General features: G+C 42.4%; 1 protein-coding gene across 15 annotated transcripts in view; it reads left to right on the top strand.

Moving 5' to 3' along the window:
- KLHL3 (kelch like family member 3) overlaps positions 1 to 27992 on the top strand; it is a 283806-nt gene that overhangs the window by 242168 nt on the left and 13646 nt on the right. For all 15 annotated transcript variants that reach the window (XM_047851129.1, XM_047851125.1, XM_047851128.1 and 12 more), the window contains 5 exons: positions 5434 to 5550; positions 9768 to 9917; positions 24835 to 24952; positions 25338 to 25535; positions 27024 to 27125. In XM_047851129.1, coding sequence (XP_047707085.1) covers positions 5434 to 5550; positions 9768 to 9917; positions 24835 to 24952; positions 25338 to 25535; positions 27024 to 27125 — 685 coding nt within the window. The remainder of the gene's footprint in view (positions 1 to 5433; positions 5551 to 9767; positions 9918 to 24834; positions 24953 to 25337; positions 25536 to 27023; positions 27126 to 27992) is intronic.

Raw genomic sequence — 27992 nt, 5'->3', positions numbered from 1 at the left:
GGAAGAAACATGCATGGTGAGCTCCAGCTCCATTGTACCACTGCTCCTGACTGTCCCTGGTGTGGCATGTGACAGCAAGGCCAGAGTATGGTTCACATTAAGTCCTGTTAAGCTTTAGTTTAAGAACCATCCGAAATCTGACAGAAATCATTCTTGTGTCTAGAAGTGCTGTCTTCTTGATTGAAAATCATGACAGTGAATTCAGCAAATGCTATTGGCTCTTTCTCTGAGAAAGAAGAGTATCTAGGGAGGAATGTCCTAGGAGCACGTGGCAGGTGTAATTACGATTATGGGTTGAGGAACATACTTCCCAACTCAGTGGTCTGCCCAGGTTTTCCAACTAATTGTGCCTCTGAGATGCAATATTACATAATGTTAGACCTTGGGTTTTTGCATTTGGAGGTGAGTTCACATCCCAGATCCACTACTTCCTGGCACTGTGACCTTGGACACTAACCTTTCTGAGGCTGTTTCCTCATCTGTAAAATGTGAACAGTGATAACCTATTTCACAGGATTTGGGGTGGGTTAAATGAGATCATGCATGCAAAATGCGTAGCACTGTGCCTGTTGTTATTAGTTGTTATTAAAATTAGCCTCTCTTAAATCTTAAGTAGCAAATTAAGTCCATGTGAGAAAACCTGTTTTCTTCCCTGATCTTGTCAAAATTGGCTTCTTTTCCTCCATCCTATGCTTTGCTGTGAGTCACTCTCAACTGGACCTTTTTACTTGCCAAGTCACTGTCCTGCCTATTTTTAACTTGAGTCCCCATTTCTTGACTCTCAGAACACATTTTGAAAATGACTGTTAAGTGCCCCTGTGCTCCCCACTCACAGCGTGCAGGTCCGGTATGGCATGGCTGCCTGCATCACTGGGGGCGGGGATAGAGGGTCAGTTTCATCTGGTGTTCCGGCCAAGGCTTGTGCTTACGTTGGAAGTGTGGGGAGCCAAGGACTATGAAATTTGACTTTTTACATCTTTTTTTGACCCAGCAACCTTGTAGCACTCAAGAGATTGGTTTTGGAATATGAAGCAGTGAGGAAATGATGCTCTTTTTGTTTTGTTTTTGTTTGTTTAAAAGTAAAACCCTAAGCGTGGCAGCTGATTATTTCATCCTGGGATCCATAAAAAATATTTTCATCTGTGTAGACATCACTCTGTCCTGTGTTTGAAGCCACAGGGTCTCTGCTTAGGTTTCCTAGACCAGGGATTGACACCATTTTCCTATAAAGCACCAGATAGTAAATATTTTAGGCTTTGTGGGCCATAGAGTCTCAACTCTGCTGTTACAGTGTGAAAGCAGCCACAGACAATATGTAAACGAGTGAGTGGGGCTGTGCTCCAGTAAAATTTTATTTATGAAAGCAGGTGGCAGGCTGAATGTGGCCTGTGGGCTGTAGTCTGCCAGCCACTGCAGTAGGCCTGTGAGAGGCAACTGAGAACAGTAAGTAAGAGAACGAGCACTGGCATTGGGTTCGTGTGGACCCCAGCCCTGCTGCTTTGTGGCCCTGGACTTGGGCGAGTCATTTAATAAGGGGTAAGAGTGTCTGCCCGTTGGGCTCTCAGGAGAGTCCAGGGTCACGTTGTCCATGAAGAGTGTGGTACAGAGCCTCGCACATGGTGAATACTGACTCCTGCTGCTGTTTCCTGTTGCCAGTCCCTTGACAGGAGGGCCTGTTGGGAATGATTTTAGGCACATTAAAGGCTAAAGCTAATTGGAAGTTGATTTGCTTACTTATTTTCTAAGCATAAAGTCTCTTTGAAAAAAACACATGGCCTTCTCTAGCCGCCAAGAAGGTCACTGTTGTTGCCCAGTGCTGTGGCTTTCACAGCTGAGTAGGTAAACAGTGCAACTAAGTGGAACCAGTTAGACAAGTCAAGCCAAAAATAAAGATAAGGTTAATATCGACTCCATTAGACTCAGCTTGCTTTTTAGCTTTTATGACGAAGACTAAGGTGGTTGATAGGGAAGGGCATGGTGAATAAATCCCACCCACTCTAAGACCGGCAGTGCATTCTTCCGCTGAGCTTTGTCAGCTGGCCACCTGCTCTGTGCCTGGCATTGTGCTGGGCAGCAGGAGTTGCAGACTGAGCAGGGAGGGACATGTCTCACCTTGCAAGAGCTCACAGTCTAGTAAAGCGGAGTAGAAGAAAGTTGGATAACCACAACGCAAGGCAGAACGGAACTGTGGTTGCCCGCCACCTCATCCGCCAGACTTCTCCAGCTTTTTTTGGTCCCTGGCCTGGCTCTGTCATCCCTGCCCCGATTCCAGTCCCTTCTTACCCAGCCCTGCTCTCTGCTCCAGCCAGGACAGTTCCCACTGGCTTCTCACATGCTTATTCTAAACTCATGTGTCCATTCATTCATTAAAAAAATATTTGAGTGTGTATTATTTGCCATTGAAAAGACAAGGTCCGTCTTCTCATGGATTTAAAGGCTATTTGGAGTAATATAGAGTGATCTGTCACAAACTGATGCTATCAGGGTGGGGGATAAAACTCTCTCAGATTTAATTTTAAAAAATGAACCAGACAGGGAGGATTTCCATGGTATGTATGTTTATGTTTGTGCACATATAGGTTATATTTTACAGAAATGAGAGCAGACTGTATGCACATACTGTCCTTTTCTTTCTGTTCCATTTTCATTTAGCTTTCCTTCCGTTCCCTTTCTGATCGATTCTTTGCCTGTTTTGAGTATACCCACCCTGACTTAAGTATATATTTAGGAAATAGGTTCAAAGCATCATTAACATATTAATACACAGAAATATTGTCAGAGTTAGAAATATTAGAGAATTTTTTTCTGTGAGTTAGTTTCCATTTCAACTTTATGCCACATTGTAAATTTTGTCATATTTTTCCTTTTCCCTTAGAATTTCTTTTCCTTTCCCCTCCGCTTTTTATTTTGAAAAATTTCAGACCTATATTAAAGTTTGAAAGTGTGTACATTCATATACTCTTTACTTAGATTCACCAGTTAACTTTTTGCTTCATTTGTCTTTTCTCTCTACATATTTAATCTTTTATTCTGCTGAACCATTTGACAATAAATTGCAGACATTGTAGAATTTCCCCTCTGGTATTTGAGTATGCACCTCCTAAGAACAAGGAAATTGTCTTTTTTAGCCATAAAACCATTATCATACCAAAGAAATTCAACACTAATACAGTGATGTTAGCTAATACCTAGTCAGCATTCACATTTTCTAGCAGTCTCAAGACAGTCCTTTATAGATTGTTCCTTTTAAATCCATGATCCAATCAAGGATCATGCATTACATTTAGTTTTCAAGACTTTAAATCCACTTAATCTAGAACTATCTCCCTCTTTTTTTTTGTCTTTCATAATATTAATGGTTTTGAAGAATCCAGGCCAGCTATATTGCAGAATGTTCCAAACATGGAATTATCTGATCTGATTGTTTCCTTGCTATTAAGATTCAGGTTAAACATTTTAGGAAGAGACTACTCTAGCGGATGCTGTATCTGCTGTATCCTTGCCATTAAATCACGATCAAGAATGTGATGTAAGTTCGTCCTGTTATTGTTGGTGCTAACTTAGATCACTTATCTGTCAAATTTCCCCATTTGAGGCTGCCCCTACCCCATGTAATGAGTAAGTAATCAGCGAGGTGATACTTTGAAAACTGTGTCGTGTTCCCCAGCAGTTTTTTGCACAGTGATTCGAGCATCTACTGGTGAGCTCTGCTCTATCAGTTATTAATTGGTGGTTGCAAAGTAATGTTTTTGTCATTCCTTCTACCTTTATTAGCTGGCATTTGTCTGTGAAGAAGAGCCCTTCCACATTTTTTAAAGTATCCTTATGGGACTCATGGATTCCTTTTTGTTCATTATGTTATGACCCATTACTGTTTTTCTCTTAAAATTTTTTTTTTATTTTACATTTATTTATTTTTGAGAGACAGAGAGAGACAGAGCATGAGCAGGGGAGGGGCAGAGAGAGAGGAGACACAGAATCCAAAGCAGGTTCCAGGCTCTGAATTGTCAGTACAGAGCCCGACGCGGGGCTCGAACCCACAAACCGTGAGATCGTGACCTGAACTGAAGTCAGACACTCAACCAACTGAGCCACCCAGGCGCCCTGTCTTTTTGTTTTAACTGAGAATATTTTAAATTGAGTTATGACTTACAGTGAAATTTATAGGTATTAAGTATACAGTTTAATTAGTTTTCACAAATGCATATGTACATGTAACTCCCACCCTATCGAGATACAGAATGTATCCATTACCCTCCCTGCCAAATTTCCTTTGGCACCTTCCCAGGGATTCTCCCTCGCCACCTCAGCAAGAAGCATTAATCTGATTTCTTCATTATTCTCTTTGATGTTTATATTATCCCAAACGTTGACAATGAAAGCCTCATCTGTTGGCTTTATGTCCATTTGACATGTCCATCGTAATCTTTGAGCACTTTCTTGGTTTCTGGTGTAAGAAGGTGTTTTGTTTTATTCTTTTTACCAGCTGAAAATATCCGATAGTATGTATACTAGTTAAATAATTTCTCCATTAGTGAGCTTTAGGTTGTTTCCTTTTTTATTTTATTACAGAAATGCCGTGGCAAACATCCTGGAACACATGCTTGCCCCACTTTTGTGGGTATTTTTGTAGGCTGGATCCCTAGAAGTGTTATTTCTAGGTCAAAGAGTGTGCACATTTAAGTCTTTGAGTGATATTGCCAAATTCTTCCTTCCCCTCTTAAAAAGCTGTGTTAATTAAGTTTCCAGAAATAGTGCCGGTTTCCCCGCAGCCTTATCAACATTGAATTTTATCTGTCTGTGTGTGTATGGTGGTGTAGGATTTGATTTTGGACTTATTTTTGAGGAAGGTGAACATCCAAATAGGAGAGCCTCCTTTTTGGTTCCAAGCCCAATTTTCATTTATATAAAAATGAAATCTCTCCTTAAGGGAGAGGTTAAACCAAGGAGAAATTTTTGACAGAAATTCTCTGTCATTCACTGTCATCCTCACCATTACAGCCAACTTTTGGCAAATGTATTCTTACTGTTTCTAGTCTGCATTAAGTGAATATGGGAGATAAAGGAAGATAGGGTGTGAGGGGCGTGATGGCATTGCCCCCAAGGCTTCTGGTTTTCTTAAGCAGTCTTTATAAAATTTGGTCCAGAGTTACTATGGATTTCTATCTTTAAATAGCCATTGGAACTGGATTTTTATTTTGCAACGAACCTTGATGATTCTGTATTTGGGGTAGCAGGTTTATTATAACGTGTGTGTGTGATATCACTTTGATGTCAGCTAGTAAACAAAATCTTTCCATTTTTGTTTTATTTTAAATAGTGAACCTTAGGTTAACCACTTTGTAGATGATTTGGACTTTTTTTTTCAAGTTGAAGAAATTGTTTGAGAGCTGTTGTCTCTGCTACAGTTACTTGTGTTGATTATCTTCATAGGTGTTTGAAGCAGTGATTTCATGGATCAATTATGAGAAGGAAACCCGTTTAGAGCACATGGCAAAACTGATGGAACATGTCCGTCTCCCTCTCTTACCTAGGGATTACCTGGTCCAGGTGAGTGCTGTGTGAAGCACCACATGCTTTCCTTCAGTGGGCAACCCTGGATGTATGGGGTGGTTGGAGAGTTTATGGGTATTTTACACAGGCTGAAGGCACCAACCCACTGGCTTAAGTGTGAGACATGGTAATGTAAAGGTTTTTTTTTGTTTTTAATTTTTATTATTGAGGTATATAGTTGACATACTGTGTTATATTAGATGGTAGTGTGAGGTCTAAAAGTGTAAGTTTGAGAATAAGACGCTTAGGTTTTAGTTCTTGCTCTACTAGTTGTTAGCTTTGTGTTTTTATTTTACCTCTTCAAGTCATAGTTTCTTCTTTGCTGGAAGGGATATTATGGTAGAGCCCAGCAGGATTATTGTGAGGACCAAAGGAGTTGTAAATATGTAAGTCAGGTGTTTAGCATGGAGCTGGTCCTAAAAAATGTTCACTAGAAGTTAGTTGCTTTTATTGTAGAGGACCTAAGCAAGAAGGGTCATTTCCACAATGTTTCTGTATTCTCTTTGCCTTCATGTTAGGCAAGTTGGAGCCCAATTCAGGACTGTAAAAACCGACCTTTCACAGGTGCCTAGGATACGTGTTCCTTTGACTTCCTCTAAGATGAAAGAAAAATTAAGAATGATGGGGTGCCCCTATAGTGCCACATATTTTCTTTTTTTTTTTTTAATTTTTTTTCAATGTTTATTTATTTTTGGGACAGAGAGAGACAGAGCATGAATGGGGGAGGGGCAGAGAGAGAGGGAGACACAGAATCGGAAACAGGCTCCAGGCTCTGAGCCATCAGCCCAGAGCCTGACGCGGGGCTCGAACTCACGGACCGCGAGATCGTGACCTGGCTGAAGTCGGACGCTTAACCGACCGTGCCACCCAGGCGCCCCGAGTGCCACATATTTTCTTATTTAATCCTTATGACAATCCTGTGAGGCAAAGATAGATAACCCTCTTTTTGCAAGTTTGGGCCTTGAGGTTTATAGAGGTTTAGATTTATTGGGGAATAGGTGGCAGGGTCAGGATTCAAATCCAAGTCAGTCGGCCCCGAAGCACCTGCCTTCCACTGTGCAGGCTGCCACCTTTAATACTCTCTGTTCTGTTTATCCATTGGCATTAGATACACTTATAAGTGGGCAAAGAGTAAAACTTAAATATATGAGCAAAACAAAACACCGAGGCAGTAGGCCAGCCCTCATCTCTTTCCAGAAATTTCTGGAGGGAATGGAAGGTATGAAGCAATGATAAGAGAGGAGGCTCAGCATCCCAGCAGCCTAGCTCTGTCACTTCCCAGCCATCTAACACTAGGCAAGTACTCAACCTTTTTTTTCTTTAAGTTTAGTTATCTATTTTTTGAGAGAGCACAAGTAAGGGAGGGGCAGAAAGAAGGAGAGACAGAATCCAAAGCTGGCTCTGCATCATCAGCCCAGAGCCCAGTGCTGCACTCGAACTTAGGAACTGTGAGATCATGACCTCAGTTGAGACCAAGAGTCAGATGCTTAACTTACTGAGCCAGCACAGAGCCCCACGCAGGACTCCAACTCACAAAACCATGAGTTCATGACCTGAGCTGAAACCAGGAGTCAGACGCTTACCCGACTTGAGCCACCCAGGTGCCCCAGTACTCAACCTTTCTAAACCTCAGTCTTCTCATCTGATAAAAATAGCACCTGTCCTTATAGGATTGTTTGGGGGTATAATGAGATAATCCATATAAAGGCTGCATCTCTATGTGAGCGAATGCTAGCTGGTACTACAGCTGTTTGGACGGTCATGGATGCTCTTGGGAATAGCGGGAGAAGTTTCTATCCTCAAAAGCCCTTGTAAAGTCCTCAGCTGTTGACCACAGGTCGAAGGGGTCAGTGAAATGTTCTGTGAATCTCTGAACCTCAGTCCTTCTCAGGTGCTGAGGCATATACTTGCCAGCCCTTATGTGTGCCCTGCAATTTATACTTTGGATGGTACTACTGCCCCCTGGTGGCAGCATATCCTTCTTGAAGAAAAGGTTCCCCTAAACAGAGGGACTGAAGGGGCCTGAGATCCCAGTCTCAGAATCCAACCTCCTACTATCCTGTGGGAAACTGACCAAAGGTAGACATGGACATCTGGCCTCCAGCACAGGCTCACTTCCACAAGAAGGGCTATCTGTGGACCTGGGTTCCAGGGAAAATTAAAGAGGCCTTTGAGACCCCTAGTCACACCCTCAATCAGGTGTCCACAACTCAAACTTAAAGATGTTAGAAAATAGTTCTTGGGTCATTATGGCAAAGTAGGGATTAGATCTGGAGAGGAAGGGGGTCAGAGGCAATGGGCATGAGCACTGTTGTATGAGAATTCCCCTGCTGCTTTTAAAGGACTGTCTTTAGAAAACCTCTGGAAGAGGTTGTCTCAGTAAACCTCAGTTGACCTTGAAACTTTGAAATAGTATAACCCTCTGGGGTTGGCTGATCTTGGTGGGGGAGGACGCAGGAAAGTCTTGGGCAGACCTGCACCAACAGTGACTTCTGGGGAAGGTGGTTTTGTTGGTTTGTTTTTGATAGCTAACATTTATTAGTCTTTATTAAATACTTTGAAATCTTGTAGAGTGTAATGTTATATGTTAAAACTTTTTAGTTGTGATTATATATATGTGTGTGTGTGTGTGTGTGTGTGTGTGTGTATATGTATATATATATATATACATATATATATAACATAAAATTCATCATTTTGACCAGTTTTAAGTGTACACTTCAGTGTGTTAATTGTATTCACCATGCTGTACAACCATCACATACCCATCCTTAAAATTTTCATCTCACCCCAAATTGAAACTCTGTATGGTGAAACATTAAATCTCTGGGAGAACTTCTCATTCAAGCTGAATGCACCTTTGGGAGAAGTAGCTGTTTATGCATTTCACCTTCCATCTGAGATTTGTAAGAGATCTTCTCTCTTCCTTTTTAATTTTTTTAACCGACCCTAAAAGCTTATGACTTGTCCCAACTTGGGTCAGTCCTTTAGTGTGGGTGGGGGGGATTAGGGAAACCTTCCCCCAAAATGGAGTGTTCCTGGGGATCACTTCTGGGGAAGGAGGTGCCCATTGGTGAGAGAGGCCCTGTCATACCAGTCCTTCTTTTCCTGCCAGCTCCAATGCTACCCATTAGGTGATGGCCTGGCCACATTTCCATTGATAGCTACAGGTGAGACTCAGTCAGCCCTTGTGCATGACCAGCTTGAGGGCTGAGATAATTGAGATGGGGAGGCCATTCTCTTTCTTTGACTGGACTTGAGTGCCTCAGGGTCAGAACCCATTTCTTGTTCATCTTTTTCTTCCTGGAGTCCAGCACTGGGCTGTCCAACAATGAGACGTTCCATCATCGTTAGCTATTGAATCGAATTGATCTCTCCTGATAGCACCTAAATACTCCAGCAAAGAAAACATGAAGTGGCCTCTGAAGACCATATTACCCCTTACAGATAAGCCACATAGCAATTGACCCAGGCCACAGGACAGAGATTTGAGAGTTGAGCACTTGCATGGTTTCACCCTTGGTGTTGCTCACGAAATATTTAGGCTTATACTTGGTGAGCATCTGCTTTGGGACATCGCTTTGGAGTATGTGAAGAAGCCATAGTTCCAGCTTGGATAGGGTCCAAGATGAGGTCTGTAGGTGGGACTTTGGTGCAGGACATTCTTTGTCCTCTAATATCACCATTCTTTATAGAGCACCTCATTGGCCAGTTTTGTCCCTGCAGCTTTCACTGTAAGAAAATGAATAGGAGTTTTTCTTGACTGTCACTTTGTCATACTCCATGCTGCCAAACGTTGACCAATGGATTCTGCTCTCTTCCTTTTTCCCTCTCTCTCCTCTCAAATGTCTGACCATTTGCCCTAAACATTATAAAGCATTCATATTAGGAGGAATGTGGGATGAAGCCTTCAGCACAGCTAATTATCTTTGTTTTGCATAATTCCATTTAAGCCTGCAAACTAACATAGCAAATACAACCGCTGAGGTTTTATGTCTTTCTGTTTGATGCCAGAACTTAATAACTTCACCCCACTGTGTTCTTGAAATGCAGGAGGTGGGCACTAAGTTGTAAGTATGTGGTCTTTCTCTTGGGGTCTGAGATGATGTGGTGGGTGAATAAAAGAGTGTGGGAATACAAGAATGACTCAGGAGACAGTGTGGGAAATGCAGCTGAAGTCTGCTCTTGGATCACCTGTGGGTTATTACCTCCAGACGGTTGAAGAAGAAGCTTTGATAAAGAATAACAACACCTGTAAGGACTTCCTCATCGAGGCCATGAAATACCACCTGCTCCCTCTGGATCAGAGGCTCTTGATTAAGAACCCAAGGACCAAGCCCAGGACTCCAGTCAGCCTGCCCAAGGTAAGCCCCAGCCCAGTCAGTGCCAGCTGTCAGGGCTGTGTTCTGGGAAAGTGGCCTTCCATTGCTGGCTCCAAGTCTTTCCTCACCTGTGGCTGCCTTGCTTCTTGGTTGCATTTACCAGCTAAGAGATGGAGTCTGCTGGTTCATTTTGAATCTGCTGGTACCTCTCTCTTGCAGGGTCTTCCTGTCCTAAGAATTTCAAGGTAACCTCCAGAGGCACCAGAGAGTTTTGAGAATAACTCCTTCGTCTCCTCTCCTTATTTGGTCTGGGTTCTATTTGTGTTGGAAGCAGAGGAATGGCTTTGTATTTCTTGACTTAGTGATTTCTAGGCCATTATTTGAATTTGAATGGTCCTAGTCTGGCTCTTTTCTCTCACCACAGAGCCCTACAGAACAGTTAGGGCTGCCAGACCGGGTATTGGCTGCTTTGGTTCCTTGCAAGGCCCTGCCTCTCTCTGGTCCTCAGGTCTTTCATCTACAGAATGAAAGGTCCTGCACTGGCTGGTGTCTAAAGTCCATTCCAGGTTGGCCTTCCAGTAGGCCATCTAGGATCCTAAAACGCTGACGTCTCAGGAAAGGTCCCAGCCAACCCAGGAGGAAAGGTGAGCAGAGAGGAGTGAGTTGTGTTGACTCAGCTACCACACAGCCGGCAGCCCCAGGGCATTGTGTAGGCCTTTGCTTTGTCCTCCTCCTCCTCCTCTTTCTGTCTGGCTGCCGTACTCCTTGTCTGCTGCTTCCAGGAAGGGTTTCAGAGTGCTGGAGAAGCATGTTGTCCAAGACCAGATGTTGAGATTCTCCAGGGTCTGTGCTTCCTCTCCACTCTGTGTTGTGACCCTGGGTGATGGAGAGTTTAGTTGGTGCAGTGTGGATGAAGGTTATAAATCTCCCAGATAATAATACGAGTCACTGGCATTTGCTGAGTGCTGCTTCAGGGGCAAACAGTAAGCTGAAAGGTATCACAGTAGAGCTTTCTTAATCCCCTCAATAGCCCTGTACGGTAGAGGCAGGTATCCTAGCTATACACAGAGGAAACGGAAGGTCAGAGAGATTAAGTGACTTGCCCAAGGTCAACACAGCCAGTGTAGTAGAGCCAGTGTTTGAATGGTGTCTTTCTCACCCTCCAAACCTGTTCTGTGAACCCACACCATCCTGCAGCTGGCTTCATCTTTGTAAACCTGAGTGTATGTACCTACTTGTCAGCTTCCTATCGCCCAGCACATGTTAGAAGGTGCAGCCACCAGGCAAGGGCCTTGGTCTGGCTGGCCATTTGTCTTCCTGCGTGTTGATGCTTTGGTTTTATTTTATTGAAATATTGCACTGAAATGACTTCATATTTTTCAAAATGAAAATAACTTTGCTTTCTTCAATTATAGAAATATATGGTCATTGCAGACTGTTAAAAGGCTACTATATTTTTGAAATAAAGTAAAAATCACCTGAAATTCCTCCACTCAGGGGCAATCACTGCTGTTACCTTGGTGAATTTTCTCCCAGACATATCTCTGTGCACCTAGTCACAAATAGATCAAAAATGTATACTTTCAGATAAATGGAATCTTGTTCCACAGATTGAATATCATTTTTATCTCCTACTCAACAGACTACTTTCATCATTATCAGTATAGGTGAAACCAGCATTAAATTATAATAGGTACATGGAATTTAATTATGTTTATGTACCATTACTTATTTAACTGTCCTCTATTGATGGACCTTTTTATCATCTCCATTTTTTTTTATATTACAAACATTTCTATGTAATTTATGACCTCTTGTTTTAGTTTGCATTTCTTGTAAGTGAGACTCTAATGTTGGTTTCATACGATTATGGCTTTTGTATTTCTTTTTTTTTTAATTTTTTTTTTTTAACGTTTATTTATTTTTGAGACAGAGAGAGACAGAGATGAACGGGGGAGGGCCAGAGAGAGGGAGACACAGAATCTGAAACAGGCTCCAGGCTCTGAGCTGTCAGCACAGAGCCCGACGCGGGGCTCGAACTCACGGACCGTGAGATCATGACCCGAGCTGAAGTCGGCCGCTTAACCGACTGAGCCACCCAGGCGCCCCTTGTATTTCTTTTTTAGGGGAATTTTCTGTTCATGTACTTTGCCCATTTTTCTATTGGACTGTATGTTTTTAATTAATGGTGTTTTTTTTTTAATGTTAATTTATTTTGAAAGGGAGACAGAGAGTGCAATGAGCAGAGGAGGGGCAGAGAGAGAGAGAGAGAGAGAGAGAGAGAGAGAGTCCCAAGCAGGCCCTGTGCTATCAGCACAGAGCCCAGCATGGGGCTTGATCTCAGGAACCATGAAATCATGACCTGAACCAAAACCAAGAGTCAGACACTTAACTGAATGAGCCACCCAAGGGTTCCTATTAATGGTTTTTTAGGGCTGTTTTTAATTTAAAGGGATTAGGCTTTCATGTGTATTTCACATATTTTTTTCTTAGTTTGCAGTTTGCCTTTAAACTTAATTATAGCATTTTTTTGAATCCCCAAAAACAGTTTTAAGTAGTTAAATTGATATGTCTTTTGCTTTATAGCTTAGGTTTTACATCCTGCTTAGAAATGTTTTCTATACTCTCAGATTAAAGAAAAAAAGACTCCCATGTTTTCTCAAGTACTTTAACGATTTCTGTTTTACATTTGATGCACTTAGAATTTATTTTAGTATAAGGAGAGAGGGTAGGAATCCAGCTTTATTCCTATTGCAAATGATGAGCCAGTTGCGCCAAAGTTGTTTTATTGAATAATCCCCCTTTCCCCCCATCAATCTGAATACCACCTTCATTATGATCTAAATTTACATAAGCTTGTCTATTGAGGTCTTGAGATTATTGATTCTAAGATGGACTGTTGTTTTACATGGAGGAGGCTTTCTGCATCCTGTGTTCCCAGCTGGCATTGTTGCATGTCTTTGTGGCTTTTCTCCTTGGAAAAGGAGGTTCTTATCCTATATGTTAACAAGTTACCAACATCTTTTGCTGGGGAGTGTGCTCTGGAACTAAGGCAATCGTGCAGAACTGGCCCAGTTTCTTTGTGTGGAAACCATACGTAGTTACCTTTCCTTTTCTAGACTCCACATCGAGTTCTTACCACACACACCCACAAGAAGACAGTTTTAAAAATCAAAGCCAAGTTTGTGTCTGAGTCCAAACTCCGCCTGCTGAGACCACCCCTCCCTTTTGACATAACGAATCTGTAATTGGTAACAGTCCACCCCTCTTTAATGAGACACGGTTGTCCCACTGTCCTCTCTACTCCTTAGGAAACACTATTTTCAGAATGAAAATGTTTAGATTCTTGAGCACATAGAGTTCTGTGGGGAGCTAGAATCAAGACTTATTGTGAATCTGTTGAAGAAATTTTAAAAAAGACATTGCTGCTCTTAGCTTCATTGTTCCCCTAACTTTAATCCTTGAATGATTTAAGGTTACATTGTCCAACCTGCTTCTCAAACTCTACTCTGTCACCATTGTTTGGACACTTAAATTAGTGAGGGGAACCCCACTGTAGGTTTGAGGAGTGGGGTATGCTGAGGGAAACTATCACTTTGAGGATTATCAGAGGTAATTATCTCATTAAATCATCACAATATTAGGGCTGCACTATTGATATCCCTCCTTTACTGAGTTTACTCAGAGAGGTTAAGTAACTTGCCCAGTTACACAGCTAGTAAGTGCAGAGCTGGGGTTTGAACCAAGGTCTTTTCCACTCCAAAGTCTATGTTTGTTCTTTTATACTAGATTGCCTCCCAGAGACAGGTTTTCAGCTTTTGGTGACAAAGTAAAAGTAAGTTAAAGTCTTATACCATCCCGCTCATCTTATTAAGAGATGCATTTCCAGTACATTTACTACTTTTTATTTTCAAATTAAGACTTTATATTTTTAGAGCTATTTTAGGTTCACAACAAAATTGAGGGTAAGGTACAGCAATTTTCCATATACCTTCTGCCCCTACACATGCATAGTTTCCCCCATCATCAACATCCCAGATTGTTTTCTTTTAAATTCAGTTTTACAGAGGCATTACAAATTATACACAATAAAATTCACTAGGGAGACAATTTGATGAATTTCGAGAAATGCATGTAGTCATTCACTAACATCCTAATCAAAATATGGAATATTTTAAGCACTCCACAAAGTTTCTTTGTGCTGCTCTCTAGTCAAGTCCCTTCTTGTACCCGCCCCCCCCCCCCCCCCCCCCGCCGCCCAGGCCTTGGCAACTAATGATGTGATTTCTGTCCCTCTAGCTTTGTCTTCTCTAGAATGTTATATAAATGACATCATGACATATGTAGCCTTTTGAGCTTTCCTTCTTTATCTTAGCATAATGCTTTTAAGATTTATCCACATTGTCGCATGTGTAAAGAGTTTGTTCCTTTTTATTGCTGAGTAATATTCTATCACATGGGCGTCCTATAATTTGTTTATCCATTCACCATTTGATGGACATTTGGATGTCTACTTTGGCTTTTACAAATAAAGCTATTTGAACATTCACTTATAGATCCTTGTTTGGACTTACATTTTAATTTCTCTTGGGTAAATACCTAGGAATAGGATTGCTGGTAAGTATATGTTTAAATTGATAAGAAATTGCTTATATTTAAATTTACAAGAAACTGTTTCTCAAGACATTTGAGACAACTGTTTTTCAAGCTGTACCATTATGCATTCCCATCTGCAAGGTACGAGAGTTCCAGTTACTCCACAGTACTTAACGCTACTTATTATCTGTTTTAAACCATTTTAGCCACTGTAGTAGGTATGTGTGTTTTTAATTTCAATTTCTCTAAGGACTACTGATGTTGAGCATCTTTTCATGTGTTTATTTGCCGTCTATATATCTTCACTGGTGAAGTCTATTCAAATTTTTTCCCCTTTAAAAGAATTGGGTTATTTTATTCTTATTGAGTTGTAAGAATCCTGTATATATTGTGGATATGTCTTTTATCAAATCTGTATTTTGCAAGTATTTTCTCCCAAACTGTGCTTTGTCTTTTTTATTTTCTTAGCAGTATCTTTGGGAGAGTAGAAGTTTTAAATTTTGTTAAATTTTTTTCTGTTAAGATTCATGTATTGTGTGTTTTATCTAAAAAAAAAATCTTTGCATAATCTGTGATCACAAAGATTTTCTCCTATGATTTTTTTCCTAGAAATTTTAATGTTTTAGGTTTTACATTTGGGTCTATGATCTATTTTGAGATTGCTTTTTAATATGGTGTGTGAGATAAGGGTCAAGGTTCATTTATTTGTGCATGAATGTCCACAGCATTTATTGGAAATATTCTCTTTTATCCATTGAGTAGGTTTGACATCTCTGTTGTAAATAATTGGCTATTTGTGTGTTGGTGTATATCTGGACCCTATTCTGTTCCTGTTATCTGTTTATCTGTTTTTACACCGATACCATGTTGCCTTGACCACTAACTTAGTAGTAAGTCTTGAAATCAGGTAGTGTGAGTCCTCCAGTTTTGTTTTTCAAAGTTGTGTTGTCTATTCTAGGTCCTTTGCATGTTCATTTATCATTTAGAATCAGCTTGACTGTTTCTACAAAAAAGACTTTGATAAAGATTGTGCTGAATTTTTAGAATCAATTACGGGGAATTCACATATTAACAATAAAGTAGTTCTCCCTTATCCCTGGGGGATACATTCCAAGTCCCTCCATGCATGGCTGAATCTGCAGATCAGATTATACCGAACCCTATATATATTATTTTCTTCCTATAGATACACACTTACAATAAAGTTTAATTTATAAATTAGGCACAGTAAGAGGTTAACAGCAATAACTAGTGGTAAAATAGAAAAATGGTAACAATATCCTGTAATAAAAGTTATATAAATGTGGTTTCTTTGTCTCTCAAAATATCTTAATGTACTGACTCACCCTTCCTCTTGTGATGATGAGGGATGATAAAATGCCTACAAGATGAGATGAAGGGAGGGGAGTGATGTAGGCTACTATTGACCTTCTGACTATACATCTGAAGGAGGATCATCTGCTTCTGGACCAAGGTTGATCGTGGGTAACTGAAACTGCAGAAAACAAAACTGTAGATGGTGGGAGAAGACTACTGTACTAAATCTTCTGACCCATGAACACATTATATATCTCCACTTATTTTTGTCTTCTTAAAAAAAATTTTTTTTAACATTTATTTATTTATTTTTGAGAGACAGAGAGAGACAGAACATGAGCATGGGAGGGGCAGAGAGAGGGGGAGACACAGAATCTGAAGCAGGCTTCAGGCTCTGAGCTGTTAGCATAGAGCCCGACATGGGGCTGGAACCCACAAACTGCAAGATCATGACCCAAGCTGAAGTTGGACGCCCAACCTCCTGAGCCATCCAAGTGCCCCTACTTTTGTCTTCTTTAATTTCTTTTAGCAACATTTTGTATTTCTCAATGTATGATTCTTACAGATCTTTTGTCAGATTTATTCCTAGATATTTCATAGTTTTTGATGCTCTTATAAATGTTTTTTAAGTCTAATTTCTAACAGTTTATTGCTACTATATACAAATACAATTGATGAGAAAGGTTATTTAATGGAGGAAAGGTCCTTCATTGGCTTCTGAAAAACAGGGGCAGTAATTCCAGAAGATAACCATGTTCCCTGGGTTCACACTTTAGGGAGGTATTCAGGGTTCTCTTTAAGAGTGTTACTCCTTCATGAAATTATAGGTACCATGCTAGCATGTGTTATTTATCTCTGTTCTTGGCACATAGCCTGGAGTCTAACAAAGGGTGGACAATAGTAAAACGTTTCATGAATGAAAGATACATATGTGTGTATGTGTATGTGTATATATACATATATATAAAAGATTGTATTTTTAATTTTTTGAAGTTTATTTATTTTGAGAGAGAGAGAGAGAGAGAGAGAGCAGAAAAGTAAGTGCATGTGAGTGGGGAAGGGGCAAAGAGAGACAGAGAGGGAGAATCCCAAGTAGGCTCCACACTCAGTCAGAGCCCAGTGTGGGGCCCAATCCCATGACCATGAAATCACGACCTAAGCCAGTATCAAGAGTCAGAATGCATGGGATGTCTGGATGGCTCAGTTGGTTAAGTGTCTGACCTTGGCTGAGGTCATGATCTCTCAGTCCATGAGTTCGAGCCCCGCATCAGGCTCTCTGCTGACAGCTTAGGATTCTGTGTCTCTCTCTCTCTTTCTGTTCCTCCTCTGCTCACATGGTCTTTCTCTCTCTCTAAAAAATAAATAAACATTAAAAAAAAAAGAGTCAGATGCTTAACTGATTGAGCCACCCCAGTGTCCCAGGTTTTATTTTAGAGTAATCCCTACACCCAGCTTGGGGCTCGAACTTACAACCCTGAGATCAAGAGTTGCACACTCTACTGATTAAGCCAGACAGGCACCCTGAAGGAGGTATATTTTTTAAAGAAATAACCTCATGGAGATTTAGTATTGACCATTTCTATCAACCCTAGTTGTTTTCCAATACTGTCCACATCCATACATGTGTTTTTGCATGAATGCAGTGAGGATTTATCTCCTGCTTCATATTCTCCTTTGATCACTAATGAGATTGACTCTAGGACATATGGTTCAGCCCACAGGTCCGGTATTGAATGAATCTGTTTGTTGTTTTGGGGGTTTAGATAGGTTTTGAAGTATTGAGATAAAAAATAGCACCAGTAATAAACTAATAAACCATCGTGCATGCATTAACTCATTAATTTATTAATTCACTCATTCAACACACTTGCATTGAGAAGTCACTAACTGCCAGGCACAGGGCTTGGTGCTAGAGCCACAAAGCCTCAGATGAATTGGTCCCTTACTCATAGTGCTCCATATTCAGGGGAAGGAGACAGATGTAAAAGGACAATTACAATGGACCATGTAAGTGCCACACTGGAGGTATGGGTAGGACAGTCTGGGAGCATGGAGAGGGGTGAGGGATTAGGGAAAACTTTCTTCAGGAGCTGATCCCTGAGCTGACCCCAAGTCAAATGGATATCGTCTGTGAGAGGGAACATCCAGAAATTGGTTTAAATAACTGCAGGAGAGGACTGGCCCCCAGCCTCCGATGTGTTTTGTCCTTCCCTGGATCATTGTCCTTATCACCAAAGGCATTCATGATGACACAAGAATGATTGTATAAATACACTTTCCTTATGTTTCAGGTAAAGCACTTTATGTACATTATATTATCCTCATAACAACCCTGGAAGTTCTAATGTTGGAGAAGACTCCATGTTGGAGATTCAGTGAGATTGAATGACCCCAGGGTTTCACAGCCAAGTGGCAGCATGAAGGTTTGGATCTGGGTCTGGCCAACTCAAAACCTGTACTTTTTGACCAGTGTACAATACTAACTCCACAGTGATGATAATAGGAGATAATGATAACTTCCCTAATGTGAGCACTCAAAATGTGCCAATCACTGGGCTAAGTGATGTACCTTTATTGTCTCCTAGGATTTACATCTTAATTATCCCCATTTTACACATGAGAAATGAGATTTTGGGTTATGTCACCTACTCATTATGTACTAAGTTATCCATTTCTGTGTTCCAAATTACCTAATCTTGGTGGCTTAACACAATAAAGGTTTATTATCTTAATGTTTCCGTGGGCAGGAGTTCCAGAGTGTCTCTGCTGGGTCATCCTGGCCCAGGGCCTCTTGTAAATTTGTAGTTGAGCTCTCACTTAGGGCTGCAGCCATCTCCAGGCTTATTTGGCAGGGGGAAGGTTGCAGGGTGGGGGGATCTGATTCTAAGTTCACTGTCATGGTGAGTTTCTTTCATCAGGCAAGAAGCTTCTACAAGTTTCTACAAGCTTCCTTACCCTCTTAGCCTCTCCCTAAGTTGCCCAAGTGTCCTCATGATATGGCAACTAGTTTCCCCCAGGGTGAGTGATTCTATAGCAAGACAGTGAGAGAACATGCTCAAGACAGAAACTGTAGTCTTTTTATAACCTGTTCTCCAAATGATATCCCATCACTTTGGCTGTATTTTATCTGCTGGGTGCAGGTCAGTAAGTCCAGCCCATGCTCAAGGGAAGGGGAATCAAATACCATCTCTTGAATGAAGGACTATTAAATAATTTGTTACACACCTTTAAATCCCAGCTAGCAAATAGTAGACCTGAGATTCAAACACAGGATGATTGGTACTAGACCCTGTGCTTTTAACTGTTCTATTATATGGCTTCCATATTTCATAAAAGCATTTTTGCTGGGTACTGTGTGGAAAGAAGATAGAAATATGTAAGTGGCCAAATAAGTGGAGGAAGAAAAATAAGGAGATAATTGGACTACAGGAACAGCTGCAGGAATTGCAAGGGCAGGCTGGTCTGGGCTTTCATGAATTCAGTCCAGATAGGCTTCCTGACAGAGCAGTCTTTGAGAAACAAAGTGGTAGAGAGAGATTTGCCCTGTTTTCATCAGTTCTCAACAGCAAACCTGTTTGCCAGTCAAGCTCCCTCCCTGAAAAATAGGGCTCTGCCTTGAGATAGCTGTAGAGGCGAATGAGGGTGTTTTTTCCTGGGCCACATATGCACAAATCATACTGACACATTCAAGCTGGAACAGCTAATAGCATCATCTGGGCTCCCACACATGCACCGCCCAGTCCTTCCCCAAGGTTGGGTTGCCATGGACAACCAGAGGCTGTCTCCCAGTTGCTCAAAACACTCCTACGTTACCCTGTTCCACAGATGGGAGCAGAGAAATGAGGTCCCAGCAAGATGCAAATGAGCCTTTGGAGATGTACTGAGCCTGGCACTCTGCACTGTCATTTCAGTTCAAGTGACATCTCTATTCAGCAATTTTAAAATGACACTGAAAAGCCATTTGGTCCAGAAGTAGGCGGCTTCCTCCCTAGTTGGGCTGTCCAGTAGATGGTGTTGGAGAAAAGGCTATTGGCAGGGTGGGTAGGATGACTTCTCACCTGGGCCAGGCTCCTGGATCGGCACTGCTCCTTTTCCATCTTGATCCTTCAGATGGACCCAGGCCACACCTAGAAAACACCCTAGGGCCCTCAAAAAGTCCCATCATCACCCTGGAATTAGTGGTGTTCACTCTTCTCTTTACAGATCATGTAAGTGTCCTTTTCTACCATTTATTAGGAGTCTTTTTTTTAACAACTGTTTTAAACAATAGTAATGATGTTGGTGTTGATCAAATACTAGAAGCTAACATTTAGTATATACGATTTACCAAGCTGTGTGCTAAGTGCTTTATGACATTTAAGGCTCCTGGCCTCCACGAGAGAAACATCCTATTATGTTGATGTTACAGGTAATGGCAGTGAGGTTTGGCAAGGTTAAATGTCTTGCCCACGGTCACACAGCTATTTAGTAACTGGGCTGCTATTTGAGTCCAGATGTGCCTGACTCCAAAGTCCATATTCTCACCCCTGTCTTCCCTGGGTCTTGCTCTCACATTCCTGGTTCTCCAACTCCCATTGTCTCTGCGCTTTGGCTGTCGGTCCTTGCCTAGAGCATCTGTTGCTCAGGAACCTGCGGGGACAAGTCTTCTGCCTCGACCTCGACATGCTCCTCGGAAGAATTGGTGTTAGCCCTGCGGCCCCACGCACCAGGGTAAGAGAGAGTCTCGCTTCCTGCCCTGGCCCGAGGGACCGACTGGCTGGGCCTGCCTTCTGCCCAGCTCACCGGTCATGGAAGAGAGTTTGGACACACACTCCACTCTTGCCTGATGACAACAGTGTACGGAGCCCACATTGTTCCTATCACCCTACTGGAGAGTCTGATGACTTAGAGGTTAGGATCCTGACTCACAAGTGAGCCAGAAGTCTCTGCTCTGTTCACCTGCTGTACCTCTCCCTGGCTAGTCTTGGGTACCTCCTGGTTCTCACACAGAGTGGTTGTCATACTCTGTGAGGAGTGACTAACATGCCTTCGCTGCTCCAGTCATGCTGCTAGAGTCAGAATCCTCCGTGGGAGGAGATAGTCTTATATATTTATTTAAAAACCATCTTGCTAGGCTGGGAGTGAACTTTCCTTCCTAAGGAATCATCAGGTAGTCTTTCCATGGTCTCACTAAGCTCCCTAAAATAAATGGCCATTTGGACTTTACACAATGACAGTGTTTTCCTTGGGAGTTATCCAACAGCCATGCCGTCCATGGTTGAGTCTGGCTTACCTGTATTCTGTCAACCAGAACTCTCCATCCACCAGAACTTCTGTAGCCTTCAACACGGTGGCAGATGAGACTTGGGGTTAGGACCCTGCAGTGCCCTGCAAGACTCCCGAGTACACTGCTGTCCTTCAACATGATTACATTTTATTTGGTCTAGCATAATTGTTAGCCTGGAACGAGTTCTTTATTGTGATTCCCATATGATCCCTGGTAGATCTTCCTCAGGGTTACCTTAAAAGATACATGTTAAAAATAGCAATTGTTAAATAAGCCGATTTGCTTCAGTAATTTCTATTATAGACATTACAAGTCTTTTGGACTTAGAGGTGTTGGAGAAAGAAAGAAATATGCTTGTTGAGCATTGTGGGGCTGAGTTTTTCTGGAAATGTAAAATAAGGGCTTGTAGGAGAGAATCGTTTAAATGTCTTCATGCCCTGACATCTTATGATCTTCCTAAGTAGCTAGAGGTTTATAATTTTAGAGATGTAATGCATGTAGACTTGGGGAATACTCATTTTTGTCTAATTGGTTGCTAGGATCAGGTATCTATGGAAACAACCATCCATTAGTATTCAAGATAGGAAATTTATTTCTTTTACTCAGCATGATCACACAACGAGTATAGTGTTCCTTGTATGGTGGCCTCTTGCAAAGCCTGCCATAGAAATTGGCTTTCTTAGGCCTGTGAAAGAAGCCGAAAGTGCATCTCCTCCTGCCTTGAGCCGTCTCTGCATTTTCAGAAACCAGTGGTCCTGCTCCACACAAGCTCATAATTACTCTTCCCAAATTATTGTATGAGGTTTAATGTTCACAGTCGTCCCTCAATGGTGGCTTTATGAGCTCAAAGGGAAGTTCGTTTTGAAAACCTTGTCCTGTATTCCTGTTGTTTTTCTACTCAGGTTTTACCTTAGCATTGGAATTTTTGCGTTTGTATAGTAATGCTTCTGTGTAACTACGACAATTCTCAAGAGACAAGTGCTCGTTTTTTCTCCAATATGAATGTACCTCCCTACTCCTGGTCTAAGATTGTTTCTGGGGCATGGTGAGGTTCCTCGAAAGCTTTGCCTTTTTTTTTTTTTTTTTTAAACAGAGAAAGCCTGATAACTTGTACAAAGAATAAACTGTCTTTGTTCTGGTGGTTGAGTGAAAAGATGGAAAAAGCTCTCTCTTTCTCTCTTTATTTTTGCTTCTCAAATTGTAATCTGGTGGCCAACATGTATTAACCCCAGCAAGTGACATTCTGGATTGTGTATTTTCTTTGATTTAACCGTGTATTTTTTTAAAATTTGGTTTCTTACGTATGCTCCTTGCCATTCATTCATTTCTTATCCCAAATAAATATCTTACCTGACACCAGAAGGCCCTGAGGTTATCTTGGTGACTGAGGCAGATAGATTTTTTTCCCCACCAAGGCTCACTATCCAGGCAGGGAGATGAGGTCACTAGGAGCTTAGAACACAGTGTGGGCCAGTTTTAATGAGAGAACACAGGGCATGTGTGATCTCAGAGAAGGGACATTAACTCAGATTTGAGATCAGAGAGGTCCTTTTGAAGGAGGTGACATGTAAACTGAGACCTGAAAAATAAGCATGTGTTAGAGCAGAGGGATCAGGAATGGGGGAGAATGTTTCAAGGACAGGGAATGGAAGGCGTTGAGTGCCTGAGGTCACTGTAAAAAGAAAATTAAAACCTGGTTTTATTCTCACCCAGTCCCCAGAACCAGATTTCATGGAAAATCGTTGCAGTATTGTGCCTTCATTTTAGCTTTACCAACTCAAAACTGGAAGGACGGTACATGTCCTAGGCATGTTTAAGAATGCACGGCGAGTCACTGGGCCCTGGAGGAATAAGGTGGACATTGTCTGAAGCTTGCCAAAAGGCTGTGTTCCTTAACTGCCCCTTAAACTTGTCATGGATGCCTATCTAAGCAAAGAATTACAGATGGGAAGTAATGTCAAATTCAGGTTTTCTCTGAAGAGGGCTGCTCTTGATACAGAGCGGTGGACCCTTTGAGCTGTGTCATGGAGAGTCAAATGTAGAATGTTTATTTCCAGAAGCAGTAGCAGCAACTCTAATCTTGCACTGGGTGTCTTGGGTTCCTTTGGAATGTTCCAGAAGTCAGAACTGAGTTCTGAGTTTTTGAACATTGGTTACCCACATTTGACCACAGACAGCTGTGACCACCCACATGGGCAGTGGGTGGCCTGGATGTGGAATCTTGGGACATAAATGATTGATGAGCAATAGCAGTCAGCGCTGGTTCTGCCTCCTCGTATGATAGATGCTTTGGAACAGAAGCACCAGCATCAACCAGGAACTTGTTATGCACAGTCTCTGTCCTACTCCAGACCTGCTGAATCAGCAATTCTGGCAGGGTTGAGGAGGGGGGCCTAGCATTTTGTGTTTTAACAACCCTCAAGGTGATTGAAGTGTGAGAACCACTGGAGTACATAATACAAGCTACAGGTAATGAGAATGTCCTGTGATTCCTATTGATTGGCTGTCTGTGACTCCCACCCCTTCCACGCCATGTAAGAAGGCCTCTTAGAATAGCCGTGAGAGTGATGTTGTTATGGAGACAACCATGAACTTGTACCAGTTTATTAAAACATATATACGATTGTTAACTTTGCTACTTTATTTTTTAGTTATTACTAACATGTGACCAAAGTCACAATAGGGATACCACAATTAAATGCTCCAGTTCTAATACTATAGCTGAAGCAGTGGCTTTTTTTTTTTTCTTTCCTGACTATACCCCACACTAACAAATCTGTTTAAATTGTGATCCGGGAGACACATACACATGTGTATAAGCATACCAACTGTTTCATGAAATAACACCCTTCCTATATTTTCTGTGCTGCTCTATTAAAAGTATGTTGGTTGCAATCCATAAAATTCATCTCCTGACTCACCAATGAAATGTGACCTGCAGACGTAGTGAGCTGTCTTTGCGTGGACCTTGTGTCTGGAGCAGGAGAGGGGTGGGACTGCCTTCACCTCTCCATCAGGTAGACTTGGTTTTCGGTCTCTGTTCTTCCACTTGCAGCTGTGTGACCTTGGGCAATTTGTTTATGTTCTCTGAGCTTTAATTTCCTTATTTGTCAATACGGAAAACATCTACCTCACAGAGTTAACATGATGAGTAAATGACCAGGCATTTCACACAGTGACCAGCAGTGGTAGCTACTACCTTACTTGTGGAGATGGTATTGTTAGCACGATTTTTCAGAACATCATCAGTTAAATACATTTCTCTGGGAACTACCCCAAAGCAGTCTTTCACAGTTTTGTCCCAGACTACAATGAATAAGTGCCCCCCTGTAGTCTGTGTATTCAGAAATATTTTTGAAGTAATTTTACCTTAAACATGCATCCAAGTTCTGCCCTCTATTCCAAAAATATATTCAAGTTTATATATGTATTTTGGAATATTTTGTTTTGATAAAAGAATTGAGTCCCCTGGCTCAAATCCTTGAGGGCATTGAGATTGTAGATGTCCTGAGTGGCTACATGTACCACCAACGTAGCCCTGAGCACAAGTCTTTGGGAAGGGTAGACCTTACAATTTTGTTTGTTAGGACTGACTGTGCAAGGAAAGTCTATCTGTTGGTGATTCTGGGTAGCATCTTCATGTATGTAACTCTGTCATCAACGGGCATGGCAGATCATTCGTGAACCCTGGGCAGTTGGCATGTGGAAGTGCCAGGGATTGATCATTCATGAATCCACATGTTGTGGAGACCCAGCCAATGTCTGTTTGTCTTTCTGGAGGTCATGATTGTGGTTGGTGGCCAGGCACCCAAGGCGATCCGCAGTGTGGAATGCTACGATTTTGAAGAGGACCGGTGGGACCAGATAGCTGAGCTTCCCTCCAGGAGATGCAGAGCAGGTAAGCAGCCTGCCTTTCCCCAGTCTGTCTCTGCTTACTGCTGACAATCCTGAATTGCTCCTTGTTTCCACAAACGTGTGCATTACAGACTCTCTTCCTTTCCATTCCCCACTTGCCCAATATCTGGCTACCCCTTCTGGGGTAGTTGCTATGTGCTTAGGGACTTGAAGCTAGTACCAGTATTTGCTTGAATCAAACACCCTTGGAAAAGCATATATGAATAGAAATCCAGTGAGTCCCTCAATGACTTCCTATTCTGTAAAGTTGGAGATCACTTTCTGTGGAGAATTATTCATGTGACTGCCTGGCCCCCGCACTGTCACTCATCAGCACGAGTGATCAGCCGCCTGAGATGACCTCGATGCCTTGGTTTCCTGTGCCTCAGGTGTGGTGTTCATGGCTGGTCATGTGTATGCTGTGGGTGGATTTAACGGCTCACTGCGCGTGCGGACGGTGGATGTGTATGATGGTGTGAAGGACCAGTGGACGTCCATCGCCAGCATGCAGGAGCGCCGGAGCACTCTGGGTGCAGCCGTGCTCAATGACCTGCTCTATGCCGTGGGGGGCTTTGATGGAAGCACTGGTAGGTCCGGGATGGGTCCCCACTCCTCCTAGACTGGGACATGCCCTCAGTGCAACCCTGGTTTGCTCAGCCAGTTGTTGGGTCAGCCTTCTGTCCATCCACAGCTACCTCAACAGCACACTCCTCCTTCTTCATCTCCTACCTTGTTTGCCAGAGCCAGGCCTTTCTACACATGGAATATGTAACTGCCCACATGGGTGGTATCATTTCCAGGATTCTAGGAAGGCTCCTGCACTCAAATGAGGCCTTTTTCTCCTTTCTGTTGTTTGGGAACCCATTTGTGTAAAAAGATGAGACTTAGAAAGAGAGCATGCTCAGCTGGAGGGCATCTCAGGACTGTCAGAGCCCTCTTCTGGATGGACACGGAAGCCGTGGAAGAGACCTGGCTCAGGCCATGCAGTCTTTATCCATTGTCCTTTCTACTGCCCCACGAAGCTTTGTCAGACTGTGCCACCACAGGTGCGTTCCATTGCTCCTGGCTTCTGTGTTGCTTCAGAGCTCAAATCAGAAACTACTAGTAGACATGAACTTGGAGAGATTATCTCACCTTTCCTGTACCTCCAGGTGGATGTCTCTATAGACAGTAACTCTGTTAACACTGAAATGCCCCCAGGGATGTGAAAAACAGTATTTTTTACTTCTCTGAATTTTCATTTGTGTCCTTACCAATTGGTAACCTTTCCAATTCTTCTCTTTGCCTCTGTCATAATATTTTAGGGTCTATAGCCCCTTGAGAGGCTGCCTCTAGTGGGTAGGATCTGAGAATAAAGACAAAAAAAGAGAGTGGGGCATTGTTTCTTCTAGAAATTGCTTTTGGCTGTGAGTAGAAAAACCTCGCTAAACTGTGGCTTAAACAAATGAGAGATCTTGTTTTACCCATGAAGGAAGACGTCCCGGAGTTGGCAGTTGCTAACTTCATCTACTTGCTCAAGAATACTGGGGCCAAGGTTCTTTAAACATCTCTTGGCTGTACCCTCCTGATCATAAGATGGCTGTGACAGCTCCAGCCAGCACATTTGTGTTCCAGGTAGCATCAAGCAGGTTGGTGTAGAAAAACAAAGGCTATTTCAGAAATGCCCATCAGACTTCTTCTTAGGCCTTCTTGACTGAGTCACCCCTAATGGTTGTGGGACGCTAAGTTCTCAGCTTTCTAGCTTCTTAGGTAGAGGAAGAAAAGAGAAAAGAACATGTTCAAGTGAGGCAACCTCAGGTTTTTTACTCCATTCAGTAGATGTAATGATTTACATTTGCAGGGCAGTTCTGTTGTATCCCCATGTCCACTTGTGACCCACCGTGAGTCAGGCCTTTGTGGTCCTCTCAGGTAGACACACTGAGGACATGCATCAGGGAGGTGCCCCAGGCTGCATGGCAAGGTAGAGGTGGTACTCAGCCATATCCCCAGGTTTCTGACCCTTCCCCCAGCCTCACACCAGATGAGTCCTCACCTCTCCTCATGAGTAAAAATCTTACAAGTCTCTGGTCTCCCAGGCCTAGCATCGGTGGAAGCCTATAGCTACAAGACCAACGAGTGGTTCTTCGTGGCCCCAATGAACACACGGCGGAGCAGCGTGGGTGTGGGTGTCGTGGAGGGTAAGGAATACCAGTGGGCGGCGGCCCGTCCCTGCCCCAGCCCACAGGTCTTGTCCCAGCACCCTGGCTCTATTCCTCCCATCACTGCTCTGAGTCAGGTTCAGGGATCCTGATGGAACAGATGAAAAAAGTTAAGGCGCAGATGGGTGCAGCTATTGGCTCATGCTAGCAGGTGGCCAGGTGTACTGGGGGGAGTAAGTGGAGCCTAAGGGGAGACACCAGCCTGTTGCTTTGGCTACTTATCAACAGTTGTGTTATAGGTTGAGGAATCTAGAGTCAACATAGAATGTAGGAGTATAATGTGGTGGGGTGAGGGTTCATTTTATTTAATTAGTTTGGTCCTCCTATTTATATGTTGAACATTAACACATTAACAGAGCCTCGAGTGAGGTGGGCATGTTTTCCCAGGTCTGATTACTGTCACTGCAGGACAGGTTGGTGGCAGAGTCCTGCTCAAGTCAGGAAAGGTGTGTGGCGTGAGGCAGGTGAGAGTAGTGAGATCCGGGGCCCAGTTAGGGCTCTGTGGTTTATAAATGGCTCTTTTATATATAAATTTTGTTCCCAAAATCCTTTTGGAGGAGATAGACAGGGCTTAGATTTTCTCCATTCTCCACATGGGGAAATGAAGTGCCAGAGGGGCAAGTGATATGCCCAACGTTAGTAAATAGCACAGCTGGTCCTTGAGCCTGGGTCTTCTGACTCCTAACTCCGTGCTCTTTCCATTGTGCTACACTCTTTCAGACCATTAGCAAACGCTGATAGGGATTTTATAAATATGTGTGAATTCACTGTATTAAAGCATAGAGTATTATTTGGAAAAAAAAATGGTATACTTTATAGGATGACACTGATTCATTAATCTCTCCT

The sequence above is a fragment of the Prionailurus viverrinus genome, chromosome A1 (assembly GCF_022837055.1).
Source record: "Prionailurus viverrinus isolate Anna chromosome A1, UM_Priviv_1.0, whole genome shotgun sequence".
In the NCBI taxonomy this organism is placed as follows: Eukaryota; Metazoa; Chordata; class Mammalia; order Carnivora; family Felidae; genus Prionailurus; species Prionailurus viverrinus.
The sequence above is the reverse complement of the archived record's forward strand: the minus strand, read 5'-3'. Positions and strand labels throughout refer to the sequence as shown.